The 24,445-nt window shown below is 44.4% G+C and overlaps 1 protein-coding gene across 3 annotated transcripts in view; it reads right to left on the bottom strand.

Moving 5' to 3' along the window:
* MTF1 (metal regulatory transcription factor 1) overlaps positions 1-24,445 on the bottom strand; it is a 44,559-nt gene that overhangs the window by 12,616 nt on the left and 7,498 nt on the right. For all 3 annotated transcript variants that reach the window (XM_059883250.1, XM_005204693.5, NM_001035080.2), the window contains exons 3-7: positions 14,267-14,505; positions 13,300-13,431; positions 10,644-10,717; positions 10,051-10,187; positions 6,960-7,037 (exon numbers count right to left, since the gene is read on the bottom strand). In XM_059883250.1, the coding sequence (XP_059739233.1) occupies positions 6,960-7,037; positions 10,051-10,187; positions 10,644-10,717; positions 13,300-13,431; positions 14,267-14,505 (660 nt within the window). The remainder of the gene's footprint in view (positions 1-6,959; positions 7,038-10,050; positions 10,188-10,643; positions 10,718-13,299; positions 13,432-14,266; positions 14,506-24,445) is intronic.

Below are 24,445 nucleotides of genomic sequence, written 5' to 3'. Positions count from 1 at the left end.
GAAAAACCAAAACACCTAGATTCCTGAGGGCTTGACTCCTGCCAGGCACCAAATGAAATAACCACCTCTAGGCTTCCCTTTAGTTTATTTAAGGGAAGGGGAAAACAGTAATTCTTTCGGTCCACCTCCACTCCGCGTTCTGGAGAGCAAGAGTGACAAAAGCAAGATTCCAAGAAGTTCAGTGACGCTGATGACCAGTGTGATATAGGGTTGGCCAAAATGTTTGTTCGTATTCTTTGTAACACGAAGGCAGAAACCTATGTAAGGCTTCCAGCCTCTAGTCCAGAGGGAGTGAGGAATCACAGGCCAAGAAAACGCCTTGAAACCTTTCATCATGACACAAAGTAGGAAATTATATAATTTATAATAATTTATGAAAGTGAAAGTCACTCAGTCGTGTCTGACTCTTTGCTACCCCATGGACTGTAGCCTGCCAGGCTCCTCTGTCCATGGAATTCTCCAGGCCAGAATACTGGAGTGGGTTGCCATTCCCTTCTCCAGGGGGTCTTCCCAAACCAGGGATCGAACCCAGGTCTCAAGCATTGCAGGAGGATTCTTTACCATCTGAGCTACCAGGGAAGCCCAAGAATACTAAAGTGGGTATATATAATAATTTATATTATATATAATTTATAAAATATATTACATACATATGAATGTATAACTGAAACAAAAGTCTATGAAACAGAGCCTGTCCTTATGATCTGCAATGTCTTCTCTATTTTCTATTTTATTGCTGTTCTCAAAATGTTGATTATAACCCACTATTTCATAACCCAATATAGATGCACCATCCAGTTTGAAACATAGTGAGCTAACAACTTGCCACTAAGCCGCAAGCTTTGCAACTTCTTCATGGTTGTTATTTTTTTTGTTGTTCTACTTGTTTATGAATCATTACAGGAATAACACTGTTTAAAAGGAATGAGTCTGTGACTTCAGAAGATGATGTACAAGAATTTTCACAGCAGTACTACTGTAACAGCTCCAAACTAGAAACTTTCCAAATGCCCAAGGGCAGGAGACAGAACATACTCATATTCATTTAGTATAATAACTGTTCAGGCGCTTTGCTGGAGCAGCCGTGAAGAGATACCCCACATCCAAGGTAAGAGAAACCCAAGTAAGATGGTAGGTGCTGAGAGAGGGCATCAGAGGGCAGACAGACTGAAACCACAATCACAGACAACTAGCCAATCTGATCACACGAACCACAGCCTTGTCTAACTCAGTGAAACTAAGCCATGCCATGTGGGGCCACCCAAGACAGACGGGTCATGGTGGAGAGGTCTGACAGAATGTGGTCCACTGGAAAAGGGAATGGCAAACCACTTTAGTAGTCTTGCCTTGAGAACCCCATGAACAGTATGAAAAGGCAAAAAGATAGGACACTGAAAGATGAACTCCCCAGGTCGGTAGGTGCCCAATATGCTATTGGAGATCAGTGGAGAAATAACTCCAGAAAGAATAAAGGGATGGAGCCAAAGCAAAACAACACCCAGTTGTGGATGGGCCTGGTGATGAAAGCAAGGTTTGATGCTGTAAAAAGCAAAATTGCATAGGAACCTGGAATGCTAGGTCCATGAATCAAGGCAAATTGGAAGTGGTCAAACAGGAGATGACAAGAGTGAACATCGACATTCTAGGAATCAGCGAACTAAGATGGACTGGAATGGGTGAATTTAACTCAGATGACCATTATATCTACTACTGCGGGCAGGAATCCCTTAGCAGAAATGGAGTAGCCATCATAGTCAACAAGAGTCCAAAATGCAGTACTTGGATACTATCTCAAAAAGGACAGGATGATCTCTGTTCGTTCCCAAGGCAAAGCATTCAATATCATGGTAATCCAAGTCTGTGCCCCAACCAGTAATGCTGAAGAAGCTGAAGTTTAACACTTCTATGAAGACCTACAAGACCTTCTGGAACTAACACCCCAAAAAGATGTCTTATGGGGGACTGGAATGCAAAAGTAGGAAGTCAAGAAACACCTGGAGTAACAGGCAAATTTGACCTGGGAGTACAGAAAGAAGCAAGGCAGAGTTCTGCCAAGAGAATGCACTGGTCATAGCAAACACCCAAACAGCAAGGAGAGATAAGAAAGCCTTCCTCAGCGATCAGTGCAAAGAAATAGAGGAAAACAATAGAATGGGAAAGACTAGAGATCTCTTCAAGAAAATTAGAGATATCAAGGGAACATTTCAGGCAAAGATGGGCTCGATAAAGGACAGAAATGTTATGGACCTAACAGAAGCAGAAGATATTAAGAAAAGGTGGCAAGAATACACAGAAGAACTGTACAAAAAAGATCTTCACGACCCATATAATCACAGTGGTGTGATCACTCACCTAGAGCCAGACATTCTGGAGTGTGAAGTCAAATGGGCCTTAGGAAGCATCACTACGAACAAAGCTAGTGGAGGTGATGAAATTCCAGTTTAGCTATTTCAAATTCTGAAAGATGATGCTGTGAAAGTGCTGCACTCAATATGCCAGCAAATTTGGAAAACTCAGCAGTGTCCACAGGACTGGAAAAGGTCAGTTTTCATTCCAATCCCAAAGAAAGGCAATGCCAAAGAATGCTCAAACTACCGCACAATTGCACTCATCTCACATGCTAGTAAAGTAATGCTCAAAATTCTCCAAGCCAGGCTTCAGCAATACGTGAACCATGAACTTCTAGATATTCAAGCTGGTTTTAGAAAAGGCAGAGGAACCAGAGATCAAATTGCCAACATCTGCTGGAGCATCAAAAAAGCAAGACAGTTACAGAAAAACCTCTCTCTCTCCTTTATTGACTATGCCAAAGCCTTTGACCGTGTGGATCACAATAAACTGTGGAAAATTCCTCAAGAGATGGGAATCCCAGACCACCTGACCTGCCTCTTGAGAAACCTGTATGCAGGTCAGGAAGCAACAGTTAGAACTGGACATGGAACCACAGACTGGTTCCAAGTAGGAAAAGGAGTACATTAAGGCGGTATATTGTCACCCTGCTTATTTAACTTATATGCAGAGTACATCATGAGAAATGCTGGGCTGGAGGAAGCACAAGCTGGAATCAAGATTGCCAGGAGAAATATCAATAGCCTCAGATATGCAGATGACACAACTCTTATGGCAGAAAGTAAAGAAGAACTAAAGAGACTCTTGATGAAAGTGAAAGAGGAGAGTGAAAAAGTTGGCTTAAAGCTCAACATTCAGAAAACTAAGATCATGGCATCCAGTCCCATTACTTCATGGCAGATAGATGGGGAAACAGTGGAAATAGTGGCTCTAAAATTTATTTTGGGCTCCAAAATCACTGCAGATGGTGATTGCAGCCATGAAATTAAAAGACACTTACTCCTTAGAAGCAAAGTTTTGACCAACCTAGCATATTAAAAAGCAGAGACATTACTTTGTCAACAAAGGTCCGTCTAGTCAAGGCTATGGTTTTTCCAATGGTCATGTATGGATGTGAGAGTTGGACTGTGAAGAAAGCTGAGTGCCGAAGAATTGATGCTTTTGAACGGTGGTGTTGGAGAAGACTCAAGAGTCCCTTGGACTGCAAGGAGGTCCAACCAGTCCATACTAAAGGAGATCAGTCCTGGGTGTTCACTGGAAGGACTGATGCTGAGGCTGAAACTCCAATACTTTGGCCACCTGATGAGAAGAGCTGACTCATTGGAAAAGACCCTGATGCTGGGAAAGATTGAGGGCAGGAGGAGAAGGGGACGACAGAGGATGAGATGGTTGGATGGCATCACCGACACAATGGACATGGGTTTGGGTGAACTCCAGGAGTTGGTGATGGACAGGGAGGCCTGGCGTGCTGTGGTTCATGGGGTCGCAAAAAGTTGGACATGACTGAGCGACTGAACTGAAACTGAGTAACTCTTCAACAATGAGAACAAATAATCTATATATTATTTTATGCAATAACATGGGTTAATGCCTCAAACAAAATGTTGCAAGAACGAAGCCAGGACTAACGAGTATAGGCCACATTCAAATTATAGAAAACATAAAAACAGGCAAAATTCATCTTAGGTTGTGAGAAGCCAGGATAGTGGTTATCCTTAGGAAGAGGTAACGGCTGTTAAGGGACCTGATGGGGGTTTCTAGGGTGTTGGGAATGTTGTACTTGTTGATTTGCATGCTGGTTATGACACAGGAAGGGGCAGGGCACAACCTTTAAAAGAATGGCATGGCCTGTTGTTGTTTAGTCGCTCAGTTGAGTCCGACTCTTGCGATCCCGTGGAACTGTAGCCCACCAGGCTCCTCTGTCCATGGGATTTCCCAGGCAAGAATACTGGAGTGGGTTGTCATTTCCTTCTCCAGAGGATCTTCCTGACCCAGGGATGGAACCTGTGTCTCCTGCATTCCCAGGCAGATTCTTCCCTGCTGAGCCACCAGGGAAGCCCAGTGGCATGGCCTGAGGACACAGCATAAAGTGATTACAAATAACTAGGTCCAAAATGGCCATGAGTTGTCTTCCATAAAGGTCAAACAGTGGGCAGTGGCCCAATTCCTGGAAATCCCCACCCTTTCCCCAAGATAGCTGGAATACTCCTCCTACTCATTAGCCTATGTAATTACCCACCCCTATAAATTCGGACAGCCCGATACCCTGCTGCCTCTTGGGCCTCTCTTGCCTTCCGAGATGGTTCACACTCTTGAGTACTCCCTGAAGAGTTTGCTCCCTGAAGAGCCCTTCTTTCACTCTACTATGGCTCGCTCTTGAATTCCTTCCTGCACAAAGCCAAGGACCTACACTTGGTGGCCGTCCAGGGGACTCAGATGTGACCATCCTCTTGTCCCCACACTTTCCCTCCTGTGACAGTTACAGGAATATGATGAACTGTGATGACTCATCAAGCTGTACATTTATGACAGGTGTACTTTTCTGTATGTATATTATATCTCCATAAACAGGTTGGTTTTTTTTTTAATTAAAAAAGGTAAGTGCCAAAGGGACTGACTCAGCCACTGCCAGGCTTCAGGGCAATAACCCTGGGGGCAGAGCGAGCTGGAACCACCCCCTCAAGTTAGGAGCGAAGAACAGGTTGAGCCTCTGTGGCCTGGAGCAAGAGACATGAGAACACTGAGCTGTTTGGGGACAGGATGGATCCTGAGGCTCAGGGGCCAACAGGCCCAGTGGGCCGTTCCTCAGAGCTTCAGCCCAAATTCATACCCAGGACACACAGAAACATGTAGGCTGCCCAGGAACCTGGAAAATGATGATCTCATAAAAATATATCATTTAATTTTAACTCATTATCATTTCTTTTAAAGCAGGCAAGGCAAAATCCATCCTATTCAAGGAACTTTGGTCTTAGTCTGAAAGACTAAACGCTGGAAGACAAGGACACAACATATAATTTGATCCCAGGGGAGAAAAACAGGGCTCTCTCTTGCTGTTGTAAATTATGGATAGAAAATGCTTTCCTTTTTCACAAGTTCTCAATGTCCCCTCATGTGGTTCCTCACTGGTGACCTCAGGGCTCCAGAAAGCTCCTCAGTCATGTGTCAAGTCCCAGTCAGGGAGTGGATACCTCAACCATTTCCCATGATCTCTGATATTAAGGAGACATTATGCCCAGAAATCTTACCCCGTGTGGTTTAGAGGGCAATCTTGGCCCAGTACTCTTAGAGCATCAGCTCTGAAATGTGAATATGCCAAACAATCATACAAAGTGCTTTTTTTCGGGGGGGGGGCGGGGGGCTTCAGATTGGTTAATTTCTATTCATCTCTCTTCAGTTCAACCGATTCTTTCTTCTGTTATTTCCAGTCTGCTGTTGAACCCATTTGGTGAATTTTTAAATTTTGATATATTTTCAGTTCCAGAATTCCCATTTGGCACATTTTTTTATAGTTTCTATCTCTCTGCTAAGAGTTCCTATTTATTAAATCATTACAAGCAATCCTTAATATGCTTGAGCATTTTAAGAGCTACTTATAAATGCCTGTCCACTAGTTCTATCATCTGGCTCATCTTGGGGTCAGTCTCCATAGTCCATAAATGAACTTTTCTCTTGAGTAGAAGTAATGTTCTCCTATGTCTTATGTTTACTAATTTTGGATAACCCTAGACATTGCAAATGATATGCTGCAGAGACTCAGGATTCTGTTACACTTCTTGGAAGAGTATTTGGTTGTTTGCTTTAACATTCCAGTGACTTGGCTATGCTCTAACTCCAAGCTCTGTCTTCCCTGCAGTGGATGGCAGCTGTCATCTTCATCCAGCTCTTTAGCCTCAGCTGGACTGCTTGGGGTCTGCCCCACACACCCACAGTTCAGGGGTCACCTAGAGGTTTGGACACAGCTCCAAACAGAACTTGGGACTCGACCTGTGTGTTTTCTCCTTTCCAGGTCATCCCCCTCGACTCTCCAGGTGCTGCAGTAGCCCTGAACTCTGTCCTCCTGGTAGTCACTCCAGTAAGAGCGAGTGTTTACTGAGCCTGAGCCATCTTGTTTGGTATCAACTGGGCTTGGTCTGAGACGGATAAGCCATAAAGCCTGAAGACCCATCCAGTGCCACTGCTATCTTCCAAGTGGCCCCTTTGTTCAAATGTTGCCTCTGCCTGTTTGGGTTGCTCTCTGGTGCCTTCACGTAGTTGTTTTCATATTTTGCCCAGCATATACAGTTGTTTTCTGTGGGAGGGCTGGTCTGATATGCCCGACTGGAGTAGGCACTCAATAAATATTTGCTAAATAAATAAAGAAGTTATTTTCTGGTGCAGGAGGTTATCAAGCGAGTGATCTGGGCCAAAAGGCACTATGCATTGGAGAGAACAACCTCTCCAATGAGAGCTCTTATCAGGAAACAAAATCAAAACACCCTAAGTGGCTAGTAATTGAACACAACTCAATCTGAAAGACTTCCAAGACTGGCCTCACTCAATTTTCCCACCAAAGGGAGGCTCAATTCTTGCATTTATTTTAATAACATCCATATCACAGGTACACTTACTGTATTGGAATTTTCTTGAAATTCAGAATCTGTGGACAGAAGGCTTAAATTCCTCAGACAAAGTGAGTGATTTGTATCCTGTGAAAGAAAAAAAATTTTAATTGACAAACAATTGGGATTTACCGTATTCTATTATGTAATAAAACACTTGATTACAGCGTCCCTAAGATTCCAAATGTCTAGAGAATAAAAAAACATTCAAAACAAAGGCTACCTGGATTATTTCAATTTTTAAAATCCTGATATTCTTAAGAGGAAATTGTTTATGTTCTTAAACATGGTTAGTAGAGTTTAAGAATTATCTCACGACTCAGGCTCCAGAGTAACAAAAGCTATAATAACAGGAAATCAATAATATTTGTGAAATTGGTCTATCACTGACAAAGCAATTTTACGTGACTTCATTTACTATTAATATAATCCTCTGTAGTATTATTTCACATTCCCATTTAAGTATGAGAAAATTAATGCTAAGATTAGCAGTAAACGGTCCAAAAATCACTAATTCACATAACACGGACCCGGTGCTTCTGACTGAAAGTCCATCTTCCATTACTTCACAGTGTCCCCAGCATGGGCAGCTCAGGACTGTCACTGAAGAATGGTGCTGAGCGGTTGCTGTTCCTATACACGTGTCTGGGCCGACTCAGAATCCTGGGTTCCTAGAATGCCAGCTGTGGTTCAAATACTTTATGTGGTCGCCTTACTTTACCTCATGTATCGTATGTTCTGATTCGTGCATGTTTTTAACAAATACTCACTGAGCATCTAATACATATTAAGCCCTGTTCCAGGCCCAGGGATACAATAATAAAGTCCCTGATACCAGAGAAAGGGCGCCAGACATAAAACCAAATAAATATACAGTATATAAGAGAGTGAGGGGAGTGGAGAAGGCCAGGGGAGGAGATGCTCTTTTATCAGATTAGGAAGGGACTCAGATAAGGTGGCCTTAGAGCAGATCCTGAAGAAGGCATGGGCCATGCACACAGGTGGGGAAAGTGACTCACGCAGAGGGCACAGCACATACAAAGGCCTGGAGGCAAGGCGGGTTTCCCCAGTTCAAGGAACCACAAGGCAGATGGTGCGGCTCAAGTGAAATGAAGTGAAGTAAATGAAGAGAGAAGTGACCAGGCCACAGTGTCTAGGACTTTCTGGACCACTGTAAAGATTCTAGTTTTTACCTTAAGTGACATAAGAAGCTACTGAAGGGTTATAAGCAGAGAACAGACATGATTTGCCTCATTGTTTAGGAAGATCAGGGTGGAGTATCAGTGGGGAGAAGGGAGGGGAAAGGTGCTAAGAAAACCACTTAGCAGGTCATTGCAAGAATCCAGGCCAAACAATGACAAGGGCTTCGATGAAGTAATCAGATCAGATTCTAGAAAGATGGAACTGATAGATGCTGGTGGGTGTGTGGAATGAGGGAAAAAAAAGAAGAGTCAAGAATGACTCCAGTATTTTTGGCCTGCGCCACTAGAAAAACAGAGGTGCCATTTACTAAGATGTGGAAGACTGCAGGAGGAACAGGTTGGACGCGTCAGGTCTGGGAAATGTAGGTGACAGCTGGGTGGAGACATCAAGTAGGAGGTTGAATATGTGTCTGAAGTTCAGGAAGAAATCTGGGCTAGAGATATAAATTTAGGACTCAAAGGCAATACTGATAGCTTTGAAAGCCTAAGACTACAGCAGATTCACTCCACTGGGGAGCTACCAGTCAGCCAAGAGATGTGAAGTCTGGACCCTGTGCATTGGGGCCTCCAATGCGCAGAAGCTATTGGTGAGAAACTGCGATTGTTACAAAACTGAGAAAACGGATCATGACTTCATAAATGCAGCTTTGTGGACAAAAACTCTCAAATCTTAGTGTTTTTATCTGGTTTTACAGACAGTGAGACTGAGGCACAAAGAAGCCATTTGCCTAAGGTCATGCGTCTAGTGGTGGAGCTTGGATGTGAATTCAGACTCTTCACAACCAATGCTGTTTTACCTCCTATGATTGGGGTGGGGTGGGGGGCAGTCAAGACCAGGCTCTGGAATCAGATGGTCTGCCTAAAGGGTGCTAATTACAAGCTTTGGATACTTAGGCAAGTTATTTAATTTCTCCTTACCTCGGGTTTCTCTATCAGTGGTATGGGAATAATAATACTGACCTCTTGTAAGCAGGATAATTCACTGAAGAAAACTTAGCACGGTACTTGGCATACAGTAAACATTCAGTAAATATTAGTTATTATTACCAATAAAACACAGGAGGAAGAGTCCTTTTAAAGGGATCCTTTTCTGTTTAAAAATCAGAAACCAAAGAATCATGCTGTCTCTTCCCAAATCAAAACCATATTACATACTTTAAGAATCTTATTATTCTAAAGGGGGTCAGTGAGCTTCCACTTTATTTATAAAATAGTAAAATAATAACAGTTCTCACTTTTTGAGTGCAAAAGACATAAGGTAAGTGCCTAATACCATATCAGAAGTAGCAACAGTAAATTTATCCCAGGATCTCTCTGGAAAGAAGCCACAGAGGAGAGGGCTTGGTAAGGAAAACAGACAAAACCACCTAAACCTCTTCAGAGGCTTGTCTGTGGTTCAGTGCCTTAAAGGCAGTGGCTATCAAACCATCATGTCTGCAGACAATTCTAAAGGGCAGGGGACCACCGCCCCCGCCGCCCCCAGACTCCACCTGGTTCTCCAGTGATGGATTAATGGAAGGGTGAAGCAAATCATTAAATCGTGTCCCAAACTCAAGTTCAAATGTACCATTTTATACGACAAGAATGGGAAAATAACACCCTTTGAGAGCACCTGGCCAACCCTTTGGCAGCCATTCTGAGACCTCTGGTTCCAAGACACCTCTTCCACCAGACGTGACGGAGGGGAGGCGGAGCCGAATCAGGGGCTGACGCACAGGGAGCCTGGTGAAATTTCTGGCTTCTGCCACCCCCTCACGAAGACGTAGATCTTGACACTGATTCTTCTCTCTCGCTAACAGATTTAGCGAGAAGGCATTTTAACCTTTTATTTTGAGACACAAACAACTGTCGCTGTTCTATGGTGCCCAGATCAAAACGAGAGACAAAACACTCCACACCTCTGATCCATTGTGATTTAGAAGTGCACTGTATGAGTTTCCTTTGTTATCGTGACCTTTCATGTGACTTTTGAGACTGTATTGAGTGCTGAATGTTTTCTCACAGCCATTACTGGGGCAGAAAAAGGGTCTTTCACCTGCAAGAACGAAAAGAGGTGTTAATTTCACCATAAAATCATTTCACTGGATTGAGACATCTACTTTCCCCTAACATAGGGAAGTAAATATGCTCATGAGGGTTCAAGTAATACACTGGATCAATTACCCACAAGTTAATCATCCCAGTCCTAAAATTTAATGGAGAACAAAGCACTGAGAATGGCCTGCTCCTAGGAAGTTAAAAGAGAAGCTAGTTTCTTTTTCCCCCCTCAGATTCTTTACTGAGTATCTCTGAATTGGTTTTATTTCTTAAGGTTAAGCTCCTGAGTCCAGTCTTTAGATCCTTTTTAACATCTGAGAGGAACTCAAACATTATAGGTGAAGGCCAACTGATTAGACTTGCTCTCTCCACAAAGCTGTACCAGTCTCGATGGAAACACACGTAATTTACTGGCTCAACGAAGGTTAAAAGATAAAAATTAGCCTAAACTCACCAGTATGTGTACGGACGTGAGTTTTAAGGTGGTGGCTTGCTGCAAATGCTTTTCCACAGCCATCATGATCACACCTAAGGAAGTTGTTTAAGCAGAAAGGATAGCAGTCATTAGCTAATCGACCTTCATCTTTAATATCTCTTGTAAATACAAACTTAAATTAAAACTGCTCAGAACACTATGATCAGATCGACAAAACAGGTTTTACAGGTAGGAATGATGACAGGTCCCTGGAAAAGTAAGGTGACAAATCTGGAATCAGAGGGAGAGGCTGGCCCAGGAAACGTGTTTCTTGTCCTACAGGTAAGGCACATGCTGAGAGCCCTAACAATAAAAGCCTTTTGATGAATGACACAATGGAATTCTATTGACAATGAGAATGCATATGGAAAATCTACTGTGGCAAATGAAACATAAGGAATATCAGTGATGGGTACAGAGGCTTTCACATAGGCACAGGGCCCGAAATACAAAGAGCAAAATCAGTTAGAATACACTGGCTACAATGTGATTATCGGTCATCTTCAGAGAACTTTTCTCTTTTACTTTCTTGATAACTAAAACTAGAGGTAATACTTCCCTCCTTAGGACTCCAAGGACATTTATCTACATGCTACTTTTATGGCACCTGTCATTCCCAATCTTATTTTATCTCTGTGTGCATACATTTGTTATCTCTTCTCCTAGATTGCAATTCCTTTGAGGGCAGGGTCCATGTAGTTCTTCACATCTGCTGTAGTTCTTGCACATAGCAGGCATTTGGTCACTATTTACATGAATGAATGCATACACTTATAAGCCAAAATATTTTATTTCTTTAAATAGAAAGCTTCTCTAAAGCATTTTACTTTTTAAGTACATAAAATCATTGCATCTAAAGCCCCATCTAACATTCAAGAAAAATTAGCAGTTTTAATCATGACAAAAACACGTGTAATTGAAGAGAAATCAGAATCCCCTTGATAGCCCTATGGGGAAAAAAGCAACCCAAGCTTCATAGCAGCTGGGAAGTAACCAACTAGGATCCAAACATTCTTGCCTTTAGAGGGGCCATGACTCAGAAATGTATCTGTAATTCTTAAAAAACACACTTCCATTTAACTGGTGTTTAAGAGTTGACTGTCCCTGAAGAGGTTCCGATTTTTAGATGTCCTAACAAGATGAGTGATTTGAGAATAGAAAGGCAGCATATTTAATGCCATGAATGTAACAGTAATCCCTCCTGCCTAAATTCAGAAACATGTTTATAGGCAGTTTTCAGTAATATATAGATATGTTATATTTAGGACAAATCCTTACAAACTGGTTACCTCATTAAAAACATCATATAATCACTCAAAGTTGTTTTTCAATCCCTGCTGAATGCCCAGAACCACACTATATGCTGTGAGCACAGGAGAAATTAGATGATACAACTCCTTCCTTCAAGCTTATATTTATACATGTATCAATTAAATATATGTGTGTTCACATATATATATATATATAAACGGAAATCTATAGATAAAAATGGATGCTCCTAGCACTGTTTACAATAGCTAGGACATGGAAGCAACCTAGATGTCCATCAGCAGACAAATGGATAAGAAAGCTGTGGTACATATACACAATGGAATATTACTCAGCTATTAAAAAGAATGCATTTGAATCAGTTCTAATGAGGTGGATGAAACTGGAGCCTATTATACAGAGTGAAGTAAGTCAGAAAGAAAAACATCAATACAGTATATTAACGCATATATATGGAATTTAGAAAGATGGTAATGATGACCCTATGTGAGAGACAGCAAAAGAGACACAGATGTAAAGAACAGACTTTTGGACTCTGTGGGAGAAGGCAAGGGTGGGATGATTTGAGAGAATAGCATTGAAACATGTATATTATCATATGTGAAACAGATCGCCAGTCCAGGTTCGATGCATGAGACAGGTGCTCAGGGCTGGTGCACTGGGATGACCCTGAGGGATGGGATGGGGAGGGAGGTGGGAGGGGGGTTCAGGACGGGGAACACACGTACACCCATAGCTGATTCATGTCAATGTATAGCAAACACCACTACAATACTGTAAAGTAATTAGCCTTCAATTAACATAAATTAATTACTTTTTTAAAAAAAGATGCTCCTATAATGTTTGTATGTACACATGACATATTACAAAGCAATAACCAAACAAGTGATTAAAAAAAAAAAAAAAAACAATTCTTGCACCACTAGCTTAAGTGTCTTTGCCCCTCATCCCTTCCTTCCCTCCTCACCTCTTCTTAGGAAGGTATCCTTGCTCCTGTGCTCAGAATCTCATTCTCATACTGTCTGGTTACCTGTTCTTTTCCACCAGAGCAGACTAAGGTTCTCAGGAGGAGAGCCTACGTGTTAGCATTTCTCTAGTACTGATGAGGGAGTTTCAGTAAGCGCTTCGTAAAAGTAAAGGGAAAGAATAAGGCAGAGAAGCCACCATCCACAGAGCAGGTAGAGACGCTCGTGGACCCCATCACCCCTCCCTCAGTCTGCAGTAGTTTATAGCTATCCTGGGGAGAGCAAACACTGCCCAGAGAACTAGCAAAGGGAATTTCCTTCCCATTCTGAAAAATACTAGAGTACATCAAGACACCCCCCTGAAACCTGGTCAGTGATAAACAGAAAACAGCAAGACCCACCGAAATGGCTTTTCTCCTGTATGGGTTCGAATGTGCTTCCTCAGATCACTGAGTGTGGTGAAGTACTTGCTGCAGCCTTCAGATTCACAGTTAAACGTCTTCCCTGTGTGAAGCCTCTGATGTGCTTTCAGCCTGCAAGATACCCCAGAGAAATCCCCTTTGTCATAATGCACACCAGAGCTTTCCCACGTCAGCTTAATGTGCATCAAGGTCAAGCACATAAGAATTCTAGTCATAATACACTAATACCAACATTTTGTGCTCAGAGAGAAATTCAAACAATTATACAGCAGAGTGGTGTGAGTGTGACCCTGAAGCCAGGCTGCCTGGGACTCAAATTCTGGTCTCCTCTACCAGAAGGGGATCTTGACCCAGTTACAAAACCTCTCTGCTTCCGTTGCCTTTGCGGCACACAGGACACTGCCTACCACGCAGTGAGTGCTTTTTAGGTGCACGTGCTCAGCTGTGTCCAACTCTTTGTGATCGTATGGACTGGAGCCCGCCAGTGTTAGCTATTATATTTGCTATGTGATAGCCAATGCTGAAGACTAATATAAGTCTCCTGATATAAACGGTAGAAAAGAGAAAGGGCTAATGAGCCGACCACTCCCCACTTCCTGAGGGTAGAAAAAAGTTAAATCTTCAAGTTGAGGCTGGGAAGGAAATCAAAGAATCCTTAATACCAAGCTCCTGAGCCGACAGGAGATATTATTCCATACCAACTACTAAATCCTCAGGCCGGGACATCATTCCGGGAGATACAAATCCAGGCACAAAGCTTCTCTGACTGTAACCGATCCAGGATGTGTCCATGTTTAAGTAACAGCTCCTCTGAGGAACTGCCAGCAGCTGAGCGCGGCTGCCCTCTTTAAAGCCCTGCATGGGAACGTGTGCACGCAGGGGGAGCGCCGCGGTCACGGCAGAGCCGGGCTCGGGGGCTGGCGGTGCTGGGCGTGGGGGTGCTGACCTGTACAGCGTGTTGAACGCCTTCTCACAGCCCTGCACGTCGCACTCAAATGGCTTCTCCTTCGTGTGCACCCGCACGTGGATCCTGAGGCTGTAGGAGGTGAGGAAGGCCTTGCCGCAGCCCTCCTGGTTACAGACGAAGGTGTACTCCCCTCGGTGGGTCTTCTGGTGGGTGCGCAGGTTGCCTGCTGTGCTGTAGGTGCGGGGACAGCCCTCAAAGGTGCACTGGTACCGCTTTACCTGGCAGACGGAGGACACCTCGTCAGTGGCACAACAGAGCTGCCCAGGGCCGAACTTCCCCGAGAGCTTGGCTCTCGGGAGAGGCAGGTGAGATACACAGGCTTCTGTCGTCGACACAGAAAGCACCCTCTAACACAAGTGGGGAAATCTTCCTGCTGAGCAAATTACACCGGGGCAACAAATGATGAGAGCAATGGGCAAGAGACAAGGCAGAGGCAGTTAAATACTCTAAACGAATATAAGACCGGTGTCCACTCAACACCCACCCGCTAAAGGTGGGCACATACTACTACACTCACCCACACTCACATATAATTTGACTTTAAGGTTTGACTCAACATCCTGTCCTCTGGGCCTGTAACCTGATGAGAACCAACCAATATAAAACTGAGTTTAAAACATTCTGAAATTTATATACTCAGTCATAGGTGTACTAGTTCAGTTATATACCAGCATAGTCTCTTCTATAACTTCAGATCTACAAAATGAAAAACGCGTATCACGAATCTCTGGGAATATCTGGCAGTATGGCGCTTCTCAAACTGCTCCTCTTGGTCCCCTTCCCGGAAAGCGTGCTCTCCACAGGAGCCTCCACTTCCCACAATGCCCATGGAACCACTCGGCAAGCTGCCTTCACCAGACGAAACCATGCTCTTGAGCTTGCTGGTGCTCAAGCTCTTTCCTCCGTCCCAATTTTCCTTTAGTATTGGAAAAAAATTTCTCATCGACGCCCACTCCTTCTGAAAACGTGTCCTACACCACAAAGCAATTCCATGGGGCTCTTTATCTTCTTCCCTGAGTCACTCACTCCTTTTCTTTAACTTCTACATATAGGTTCAGCCCAAAGCTTCTCTCTCATCTTCCAAACCTTCCCCATCTCTCTCCTGGGAAAGGGGAAGCAACACAGCCTTGGCTGAAGAAACATGAATACTGGTGCTTGGGTTCAGGACTTTGCGCAGGTCTTTCCATGTCTCTGAACTAAAGGTTCTTTATTTCTACACGGCAGAACTGAACGTCCTGCTGTCTCACGGTGCTTGTGAGCAGAACAAAGTGAGATAAAGCATCTGCGAAAAGACTGTCAATGTCCTGATGCTATTCATATCAAAGCGCTAGTTCTGCCTATTCTTCAGCTTTAGCAAACACCTTCCTCCTTCAGTCCTCATCGTTCTCCAAGCTTTAGTCTACTGCTCTCGCCACACTACTGGTATTCATTCAACAGTTAATGAACTCCTATATCCCAGGCAACAAGCTAGATACCACAGATAAAAAGGTGAACAAGACAAAAAGCTTTCCTTTTAAGGAGCATCATTTTAAGGAGGCCCATGTGCACAAATGATTATAGACTGTGCTGAGTTGGACGATGTACACACCCACGGTGCTTGGGAAGCGTAAAAAAGGGAAACCTAATCCTTCTCAGAAAGACTGGACTCAGTGAAGGCTTGGAAAGTGAGGCATTCTGTCTGAACTGAGGATGTGTTTTGGTTTGCCTGTTGGTCTATTTTTTAGGGATTAACTGAAAAAGTGTTCCTTAGACAAAGTGGACGAGATGGGCATTCCAGAATGAGGTAACACCTTGAGGACTACATGCAGAGATGAATGAGAACACTGGTCCAAGAGACCACAAACACACCTCGGTAGGTAAGAGACTGGAAAAAGAATCTAGAAAAATGAGTGAAGCCTCCTCAGGTAAGCTGTGAAGTAGAGGAACAGGACAACAGGGAGCCAAGATATCTTGGTTTTAACCAAGATAGCAACACAACCAGATGTGGGGTTTGCAAGAGATCATTCTGGAAGCCTACGGAAGATAAACTGGAAGGGTAAGCGAACAGAAGAAGGGGTAGCAGAGGTGAAGAGAGGGGGGACAACTGTCCAAGACAGAGGTGAGAAGAATCCAAACTAGGGAAGTGACGGGACTTCCCTGGCAGTCCAGGGGTTAAGACTCTGTGCTCCCAATTATAGGGGGCATGGGTTCAATCCCTGGTCAGGGAACTAAGATCCCGCATGCCCACACAGCACAAATAAATAAAGTGGCAGTGGACATTATGAAAGATGAATTCCAGAGAAAATAAAAGGGGGGAAATGGGTGGCTCTAGTGACAACTGTGTGCTGAGGCGTGGTAGCAATGGGGAAAGGCAAAGTCAAGATCAACTCCCAAGATTAGGGCCTGGATGACAAAACAGATGGTCACATACCAATTTTGGACTGGACAGAGGGTGGGGAGAAGTGATAAGTTGGGTTTGAGGTACTGCCAGGTACCTCAATGTCTAGTAGGAATGTCTAGTAGGCACACATAATAGGCTGGAAGCTACAAAATCAAGTCTAGCGCAGGAGTTTCTGGTACACAGATAATAGTTGCCTTTTCTATATAATAAAGCAGGCTGGTTCAAGGCCCAACTCTGCTACTTATTGTGTAACTTTGGGAAAATTACTTAAGCCAAGTCTCCAGCCCCTATTTACAACATGAAGGAAAGAAAATCAATCTTTTTGGGGTTGTTATAAGGATTAGGGATAATTCATGTAAAGTATTTCAACATAGGGACTGGCATACAGTAGATGCTCAATAAAATCTTGGCCACGAGGCCAAAGGACGGGCTCCTGAACGTCAGCAATGTTTAGGGAACTGGTAAAAAGAAGCGACGCCATTGATGGGTGAATGGGTAACATGACTGGGGAACTGGGAAGAGAATGCAAAGGAGATGGACGTCACAGAAGCCAAAAGATAAAAGGTCTTAAGGAAAAGAGAATGGTCAGGATGTTTTCAGAGAAAACAAGGAATATAGGAAGGACTAGGGAAAGTGTAGGCTCCAGCAGCTAGGAATTCACCAAGGACTCAGCAAGACTAGTTTTAATGGACTGACAAAGCCAGAAGTCTGGCTTAAGGTGAATCATGAAAGGCAGGGATAGAGGCTGGAGGTGCAGAGTGGCAGCACCACAATGGACCTCTGACTTGATGAAGTCTTGTCTGTTTGAAGGAAGATAGGTTTTGAGCATATTTGGAAGGAAAATGGTCCTGGAAGAAAGAAGCTGAGGATCTGGGAGGAACATAAAGATGACAAGGATATTTAAAAGCCCGGGTGGAGGGAAAGGCCTGAGGTAGGGAGGAGGACATCCAGTTTCAGAGAAGGAGGATCTGATGTTAGGATGCGGCGACTCAAGGGCCTTTTGGGCCACGTGGTCTCTCTTACAGCTACTCAACTCCACTGCTGTATGTAGGTGGAAATAACAGTCTGTTGTTGTTTAGACACTAAGTTGTGTCTGACTCTTTTGCAACCCCATGGACTGTGGCCTGCCAGGCTCCTCTGTCCATGGGATTCTCCAGGCAAGAATACTGGAGTGGGCTGTCATTTCCTTTCCCAGGGCATCTTCCTGACCCAGGGTTTGGGCAGACTCTTTACCACTGAGCCATCTGGGAAGCACCGAAAGTAACCACAGAGTACATAAACGGACAAGCAAGGCTGGGCTCCAAATAAACTGTATTTATGGACAAGGAGATCTGAATTTCATCATTTTCATATATCATGAAATAATGTTCTTTGGATTAAAAATAATTTTTAAATGTGAAAACCATTCTACACAAACAGGCATCTGTTTGCCAAACCCTGAAAACCTGTGGGGGTGGGGAGGGAGGGGCCCCGAGTCCTCCCATCTCCCTTGGGCTCCAGGTCCTTCTCTCAAAAGCCCAATCCCTAGTAGGATTTTGCACAGGATTTTTGTTCCCCAGACAAGGGTTCTCCTGCTCATACACCCCTTTCCCTTCCCTAGGCCACACCAGAGGTGCTCCATAAATACCGGCTGAATTGAACTATTGATCAGGCATTCTCATGTCTCAGGGTCTAGTTTTGAAGCTAATCACCACCAGATTTATTCTAAAACAGTGCACACACATGCCATTTCCCTGCTCAAATGGTAAAGTCCCAATTCCCCAGCCTTGTATTCAAACTCCTTCAAGGTCCTCTTCAGGCCAGCAGCGGAGAACTGTTAAGGCCCACAGGGACAGTACCCTCTTCCCTAACTGCAACACTAGAGTCCCACTAGAAAGGAAATGTCCAGTTCCTTTCTTCTCTGCTTTTCCCAATCTCTTCCACTCAAGCTTCACCACCACCAGGCCCTCCGCTACCATTCCATACCTACGTGACAGTGCCCTTCTCTGAATTCCAACAATATTTAACTATACCACTCACTTGACACTTAGCTTACACAGTTAACTATCCTCTCATGCACATGTCCTGATTTCTCAAGACGGAAAACCTCTTTGGCACTTCGAGATAGAGATTTCAAAATGATCACTGACCAGGGAGGAGAACCATGACTGTGAATGCTCTAATTAAGGAGTCTGTAAGTCTCAGTCATAGAGCTTATGACAGTGGTGAATGACAAGAGCAGAATTTCCTTCTTAAGATGCTATAGCGGTTGATAACTTCCTAAGTAACAAGTGAAATTAATTACTCATTCCCGTCTCTCTGCCCTGCCAACCACTGCTCTCATCTAGGTTTTCTTACTTGGCCAATTCAAGCTTCCATTAAGTGTTCCTTCCTCAGGAACCTGTTCCCTGACCCATTCCTACCCCCTCCCCGAATGAGAAGAGGTATCCTTATTATAGGGGCTTCCCAGTTGGCTCAGCGGTAAAGAATCTGCCTTCCAAGCAGAAGACGGAAGTTCGATCCTTGGGTTGGGAAGATCCCTCAGAGAAGGAAATGGCAACCCACTCCAGTATTCTTGACTTGGAAATCTCATGAACAGAGGAGACTGGTGGGCGACAGTCCATGGGGTCACAAGAGTTGAACCCGACTCATCGACTAAACAACAATTCTTATTACAGGTTTTCATGGCATCCTGGGCTTCCCTGGTGGCTCAGACGGTAAAGAATCCGCCTGCAGTGCGGGAGACCTGGGTTCAATTCCTGGGTTGGGAAGATCCCCTGGAAGAGGGCAGGGCATGGCCGCCCACTCCAGTATTCTTGCCTGGAGAATCTCCATGGACAGAGGAGCCTGGTGGGCTACCGTCCACAGGGTTGCAAAGAGTCAGACACAACTAAGCGACTAAGCAGAGCACATGGCATCCTGATGTCTTTAAAGCACAGAATACCAGTAAGATGAAATAATCATATAGCTAAATAATTTACATAATTATTTGTTTAGATGCTAGGCACAGCAGTAGCTGGAGAACAGAAAGCACCAAGCAGACATCTGTAAAGTTAAACAATGAACCGCTCCTCTCCAGTGAGACTGTAGTAGGCTCCAGGAGAGCAAGGACCACGTCCAGCTCGACCAGTTCACTGTCACAGCCTCAGGCACCAGCCTCTGGAGAAGTGACTTAGACTTGTTGAGTGAAGGAACAGATGACTAAACAAACAAAACTAAACCAACAGGACTCATTGTTGAGGAAAGTAGGGGCAAGGGCTCTAAGTAACAAAGGGACAGAGTTTCAAGGAGGAGGGTCAACCAGGTCAAATTTAGCAGAGGTGACTGAGGAAGCATTTCTTAAGACTCAGCTCACAAGATCAGAACTAGTCCAGCAAGACTAGTGAAGGGTAAGAGCAGAAGCCAGGACTTACCAGGCTGAGAAGCTGGGGGAAACAGAGGAGATGGAGATAATGAATAAAACTACTCTTACACAAAACAGCGGAGGGGAGAGACCGGGGAGAGGACACAGCCTGAGGAAGGTGTGTGGATTTAATGGTGGGACACATGGCTGTCAAAGCAAGTGCTCCCCAGTACTACACTGAACAAGTGTGCAATCTCACCCTGTCTGGAAGAAGGCAGTAAATGCAAGTGCCAATACTGTCTTTGAGAATCGTTTTTAAACAGCATCGAATATCACAAAAAGGGAAAACAAACCACCTCAAACTGGATCAGAGCAGGAAGTTGCAAAAAACCTCCTTACTCAGCAGACGTATTGCAACATTTGGTACATTTAAATACAATTAAAGTTTTTCACGCGTGTACGCATTCAAAAAAAGTTCTGTTCCAGGGATTATATTGCCCAGGAGATAGGAATACAGAAAAAATGGCTCCTGCTCTCTAGAAGCTCAAAGTCGAGAAGAGACCCAGACAAGAACAATAGGGTATGAGGAAATGTACAGATGTTAGAATATAGGGAAATATAGAGAAAAAGACTAAGAAAAACCCAGGAGGCAGCAGGAGAAGGGGACGACAGAGGATGAGATGGTTGTATGGCATCACCAACTTGATGGACATGAATTTGAACAAGCTCCAGGAGTTGGTGATGGACAGAGAAGCCTGGCGTGCAGTCCATGGGGTCGCCAAGAGTCAGACACGACTGAGCGACTGAACTGAACTGAACTGAACTGACTGAAGAAAAACTCAAGCTTGGGGATGACTAAAAAGAACAACTTCTCAAAGGAGGTGTTGCCCAACCTGAATTTAAAGAACTTGCTGCTGCTGCTGCTGCTAAGTCGGTTCAGTTGTGTCCGACTCTGTGCCACCCCATAGACGGCAGCCCACCAGGCTCCCTCGTCCCTGGGATTCTCCAGGCAAGAACAGTGGAGTGGGTTGCCATTTCCTTCTCCAATGCGTGAAAGTGAAAAGTGAAAGTGAAGTCGCTCAGTTGTGTCTGACTCTTAGCGACCCCATGGACTGCAGCCTACCAGGCTCCTCCGTCCATGGGATTTTCCAGGCAAGAGTACTGGAGTGGGGTGCCATTGCCTTCTCTGTAAAGAACTTGAGGGACACATAATTAACTGGCCTGTCAAAATTAACCAGAGTAGGGGACTTCCCTGGTGGTGCAGTGGATAAGAATCTGCCTGCCAATGCAGGGGACACAGGTTCGATCGCTGCTGATCTGGGAAGATCCCACATTCAGCAGAGCAACTCAGCCCGAGCGCCTAGAGACCGTGTTTCACAACAAGAGGAGCCACTGCAGTGAGCAGCCTGTGCACCGCAACCACAGAGTAGCCCCCACTCTCCGCAACTAGAGAAAAGCCCGTGTACAGCAAAGAAGACCTGGTGCAGCCAAAAACAAACAAACAATTTTAAAAATTAAAAAAAAATTTTTAAGAAATTAACTAGAGTACCTGTAATATGAACATGTCACCAAAGATTCCATTGGAAAACACATTTCTCCAAAAGAGCTTAAGTACTGCATCACTTAAACAGCTGCTGATTAGGGAGTTAGGGAGCTCAGATACAGCACAGGTTGGGATCACTGAGGATGGGGTCTAATGTTTCATAAAGGGCTGCTGCTGCTAAGTCACTTCAGTTGTGTCTGACTCTGTGCAACCCCATAGACGGCAGCCCACCAGGCTCCCCCGTCCCTGGGATTCTCCAGGCAAGAACACCGGAGTGGGTTGCCATTTCCCTCTCCAATGATGAAAGTGAAAAGTGAAGGCGAAGCCACTCAGTTGTGTCCGACTCGCAGCAACCCCAGGGACTGCAGCACCAGGCTCCTCCATCCATGGGATTTTCCAGGCAAGAGTACTGGAGTTGGGTGCCATTGCCTTCTCCGTTCATAAAGGGCAGGAGGCATAAAAGTTTTCAGATGTTGACTTATAAAGTGCTCTGAGTAGTTCTAGAATAGAGAAATATTTAACAAAGATGATTTTGCCCTTGTAAGTTAATAGAAGCAGAGAAGGAAAGGTGAAATGAGATAAGCAAAAATAAGAAAATTAAACACTGGAATTCTAGAAGAAAATAGCTTCAAAAAAAATTCAGAAGTGGGACTTTCCTAGCGTCCAGTGGTTAAGACGCCACTGCAGGGGGTGTAGGTTCAATCCCTCGTCAGGGAACTAAGCTCCCCACGTGGTGCACGGGAGGGAAAAAAAAAATCAAGAAGAGAAAAAAAGCTGAGCTTCTGCTGGAGGAAAAAGAAATGAGTCCAGCAGAATTAGATCCCACACACACTAAAAGCGCCATTGTCAGTAAGGAAAGGGAGTCTCTGATTCTGAACACCGAGCACCTGAACATACTTATAAATCAATCCTCAGCCTGGCTCTGCCCCTTCCTTCCCATCCCTCTCCCCAGCAACTCTCTCCCCACACTGTCAGTGATCTCTTCTCTCCCACTCCATCAAATGCAACCAAAGAGCTCGAAGGAGAAATGGAAGAGCTCTGCACTGCCCACCACAGAGCTGAATTCACATACTGTCTCCATGCCTCAACCCTGTACCTTTAGGGAACCAGTGCCACCCTGCTGCCCTTCATGTCTCAGCCCTTCTCATAGCTAATGGGCTTCATTGTACGATTCTTGCCTCAGATCATTACGAAAATACAAAACTATCAGAATCCTGAACACAGTGCCTGATACGTAGCAGGCACTCAAAAGATGCCAGCCACCTAACCCTCTTGCCACTGCCAGCAAAACAGGAGTCCTCATTCTTTAGCTGTAAGAGCCCTGAGCTTCTGAAATAAGTAAGTCATGGGGATGTAGTGCACAGCATGGTAACTACAGTTAATAGATATGTATAGTCTATCTAAAAGTTGCTGACACGGTAGATTTTTAAAGTTCTCATCACGAGAAAAAAAATGGTAACTAGACTTATTATGGTGATCATTTGTAATATTTGCAAATACGGAATCATTATATTGCATGTCAACTTTATCTCAATTGTAAAAAGTTTTTTAAAACAATATTTAAAAAGAGTCCCACCTTTGCCTGGTACCCCAACTGCCCACCAGGGAAGGAAGTTTGGGGGGCCTGCTCTCAGTAAGGCCAAGAAGCCCAAGGGAGGAGGGTGAATGTATGGACGGTTACCTGTGGCAAGGGCTGCACCCAGAGCCCCTGCAGAGGGACTACGAACATGTTCTCCTTGTAAAACATGGTTCTAAATGGTGGGTCACATTCCACAACTGTATTAATAAGACAGTTCAGCAAGTCAAGGGTGACTGGGCTCCAGGGTACCCAAACACACAATCTATAATGCTGTTTCAGGAGAAAACGCTTCCCAAAGAGTTCCAAACAAAAACAGTTTAACCTTTTCTTCAACAGGAGGATACGTCCTTCCATACGTCCTTCAAGAACCATGTGGGGGACTTCCCTGGTGGTACTGTGAATAAGATGCCACTTGCAGATGCAGGGGACACAGCTTCAATCCCTGGTCCGGGAATATGCCATGTGCCACTGAGCAACTGAGCCCATGTGCCAAAACCACTAAATCCACATGGTAGAGCCTGGGAACCGCAACTACTCAAGCCTGCACGCCCTAGAGCCCATGCTCCACAAGAAGAGAAGTCACTGCGAGGACAAGCTCGTGCACTGCAAAAAAGAGGAGCCCTCTCAACTCCGAAACTAGAGAAAGCCTGAGCGCAGCAACAAAGAGCCGGTGCTGCCAGAAGTAAATTTTTTTAAAAAGGAAGAAAAAAGAACCACGTGGGCCTTTAGGAAGAGCGGACCTTCACCAAGCCACCACCAGGCACCAGGCACGATCCTGGACGTTTTATGCACCCCCTGTTGTGCATGTATAACTGAATAAATCTTATTTCACCTTCACAAAAAGTGACAAGATATTTCTATTTCAATTTTACAAAAGAGGAAACGGAGCAGCTTGCCCAAGGCCACTTAGTATATACCAGAACAAAGATGGGACCGAGGTCTAACTTATCCCTGTGTACATCACAGAGGAAACAATTTTAAGAAAAAGCTAGATTTAAATAAAAGAAAAACATGAACATTCAGATTCTTTCTCCAATGTCCTACATCGAAATATTAGCAATACTCAACAGGTACAGCCTATGTACGATGTAAATCTGAGAACTGTTATTCCTGCAGCATTATGCTGGAAAACCAGTTGGAATGTAAAGCCACCCTGGTCTCTCTTCCAAGCCAGTGGGCCTCAGTGATGGAAATGCTGATGGCTGAGAAGAAGTATGTGACACGCAAGCGGCATGCAGGAGAGAGCGCTCAACTGGCTTCATCTGCTGGCAAGGGAAAATGCTTCCAGCCCTGGTTTCCTACCGAACGCTGCGCCTTCGGCCTCAGCGGTCTTC

The sequence above is a fragment of the Bos taurus genome, chromosome 3 (assembly GCF_002263795.3).
Source record: "Bos taurus isolate L1 Dominette 01449 registration number 42190680 breed Hereford chromosome 3, ARS-UCD2.0, whole genome shotgun sequence".
Classification (NCBI taxonomy): domain Eukaryota; kingdom Metazoa; phylum Chordata; class Mammalia; order Artiodactyla; family Bovidae; genus Bos; species Bos taurus.
This window is presented reverse-complemented; position numbering and strand designations above follow the sequence as displayed.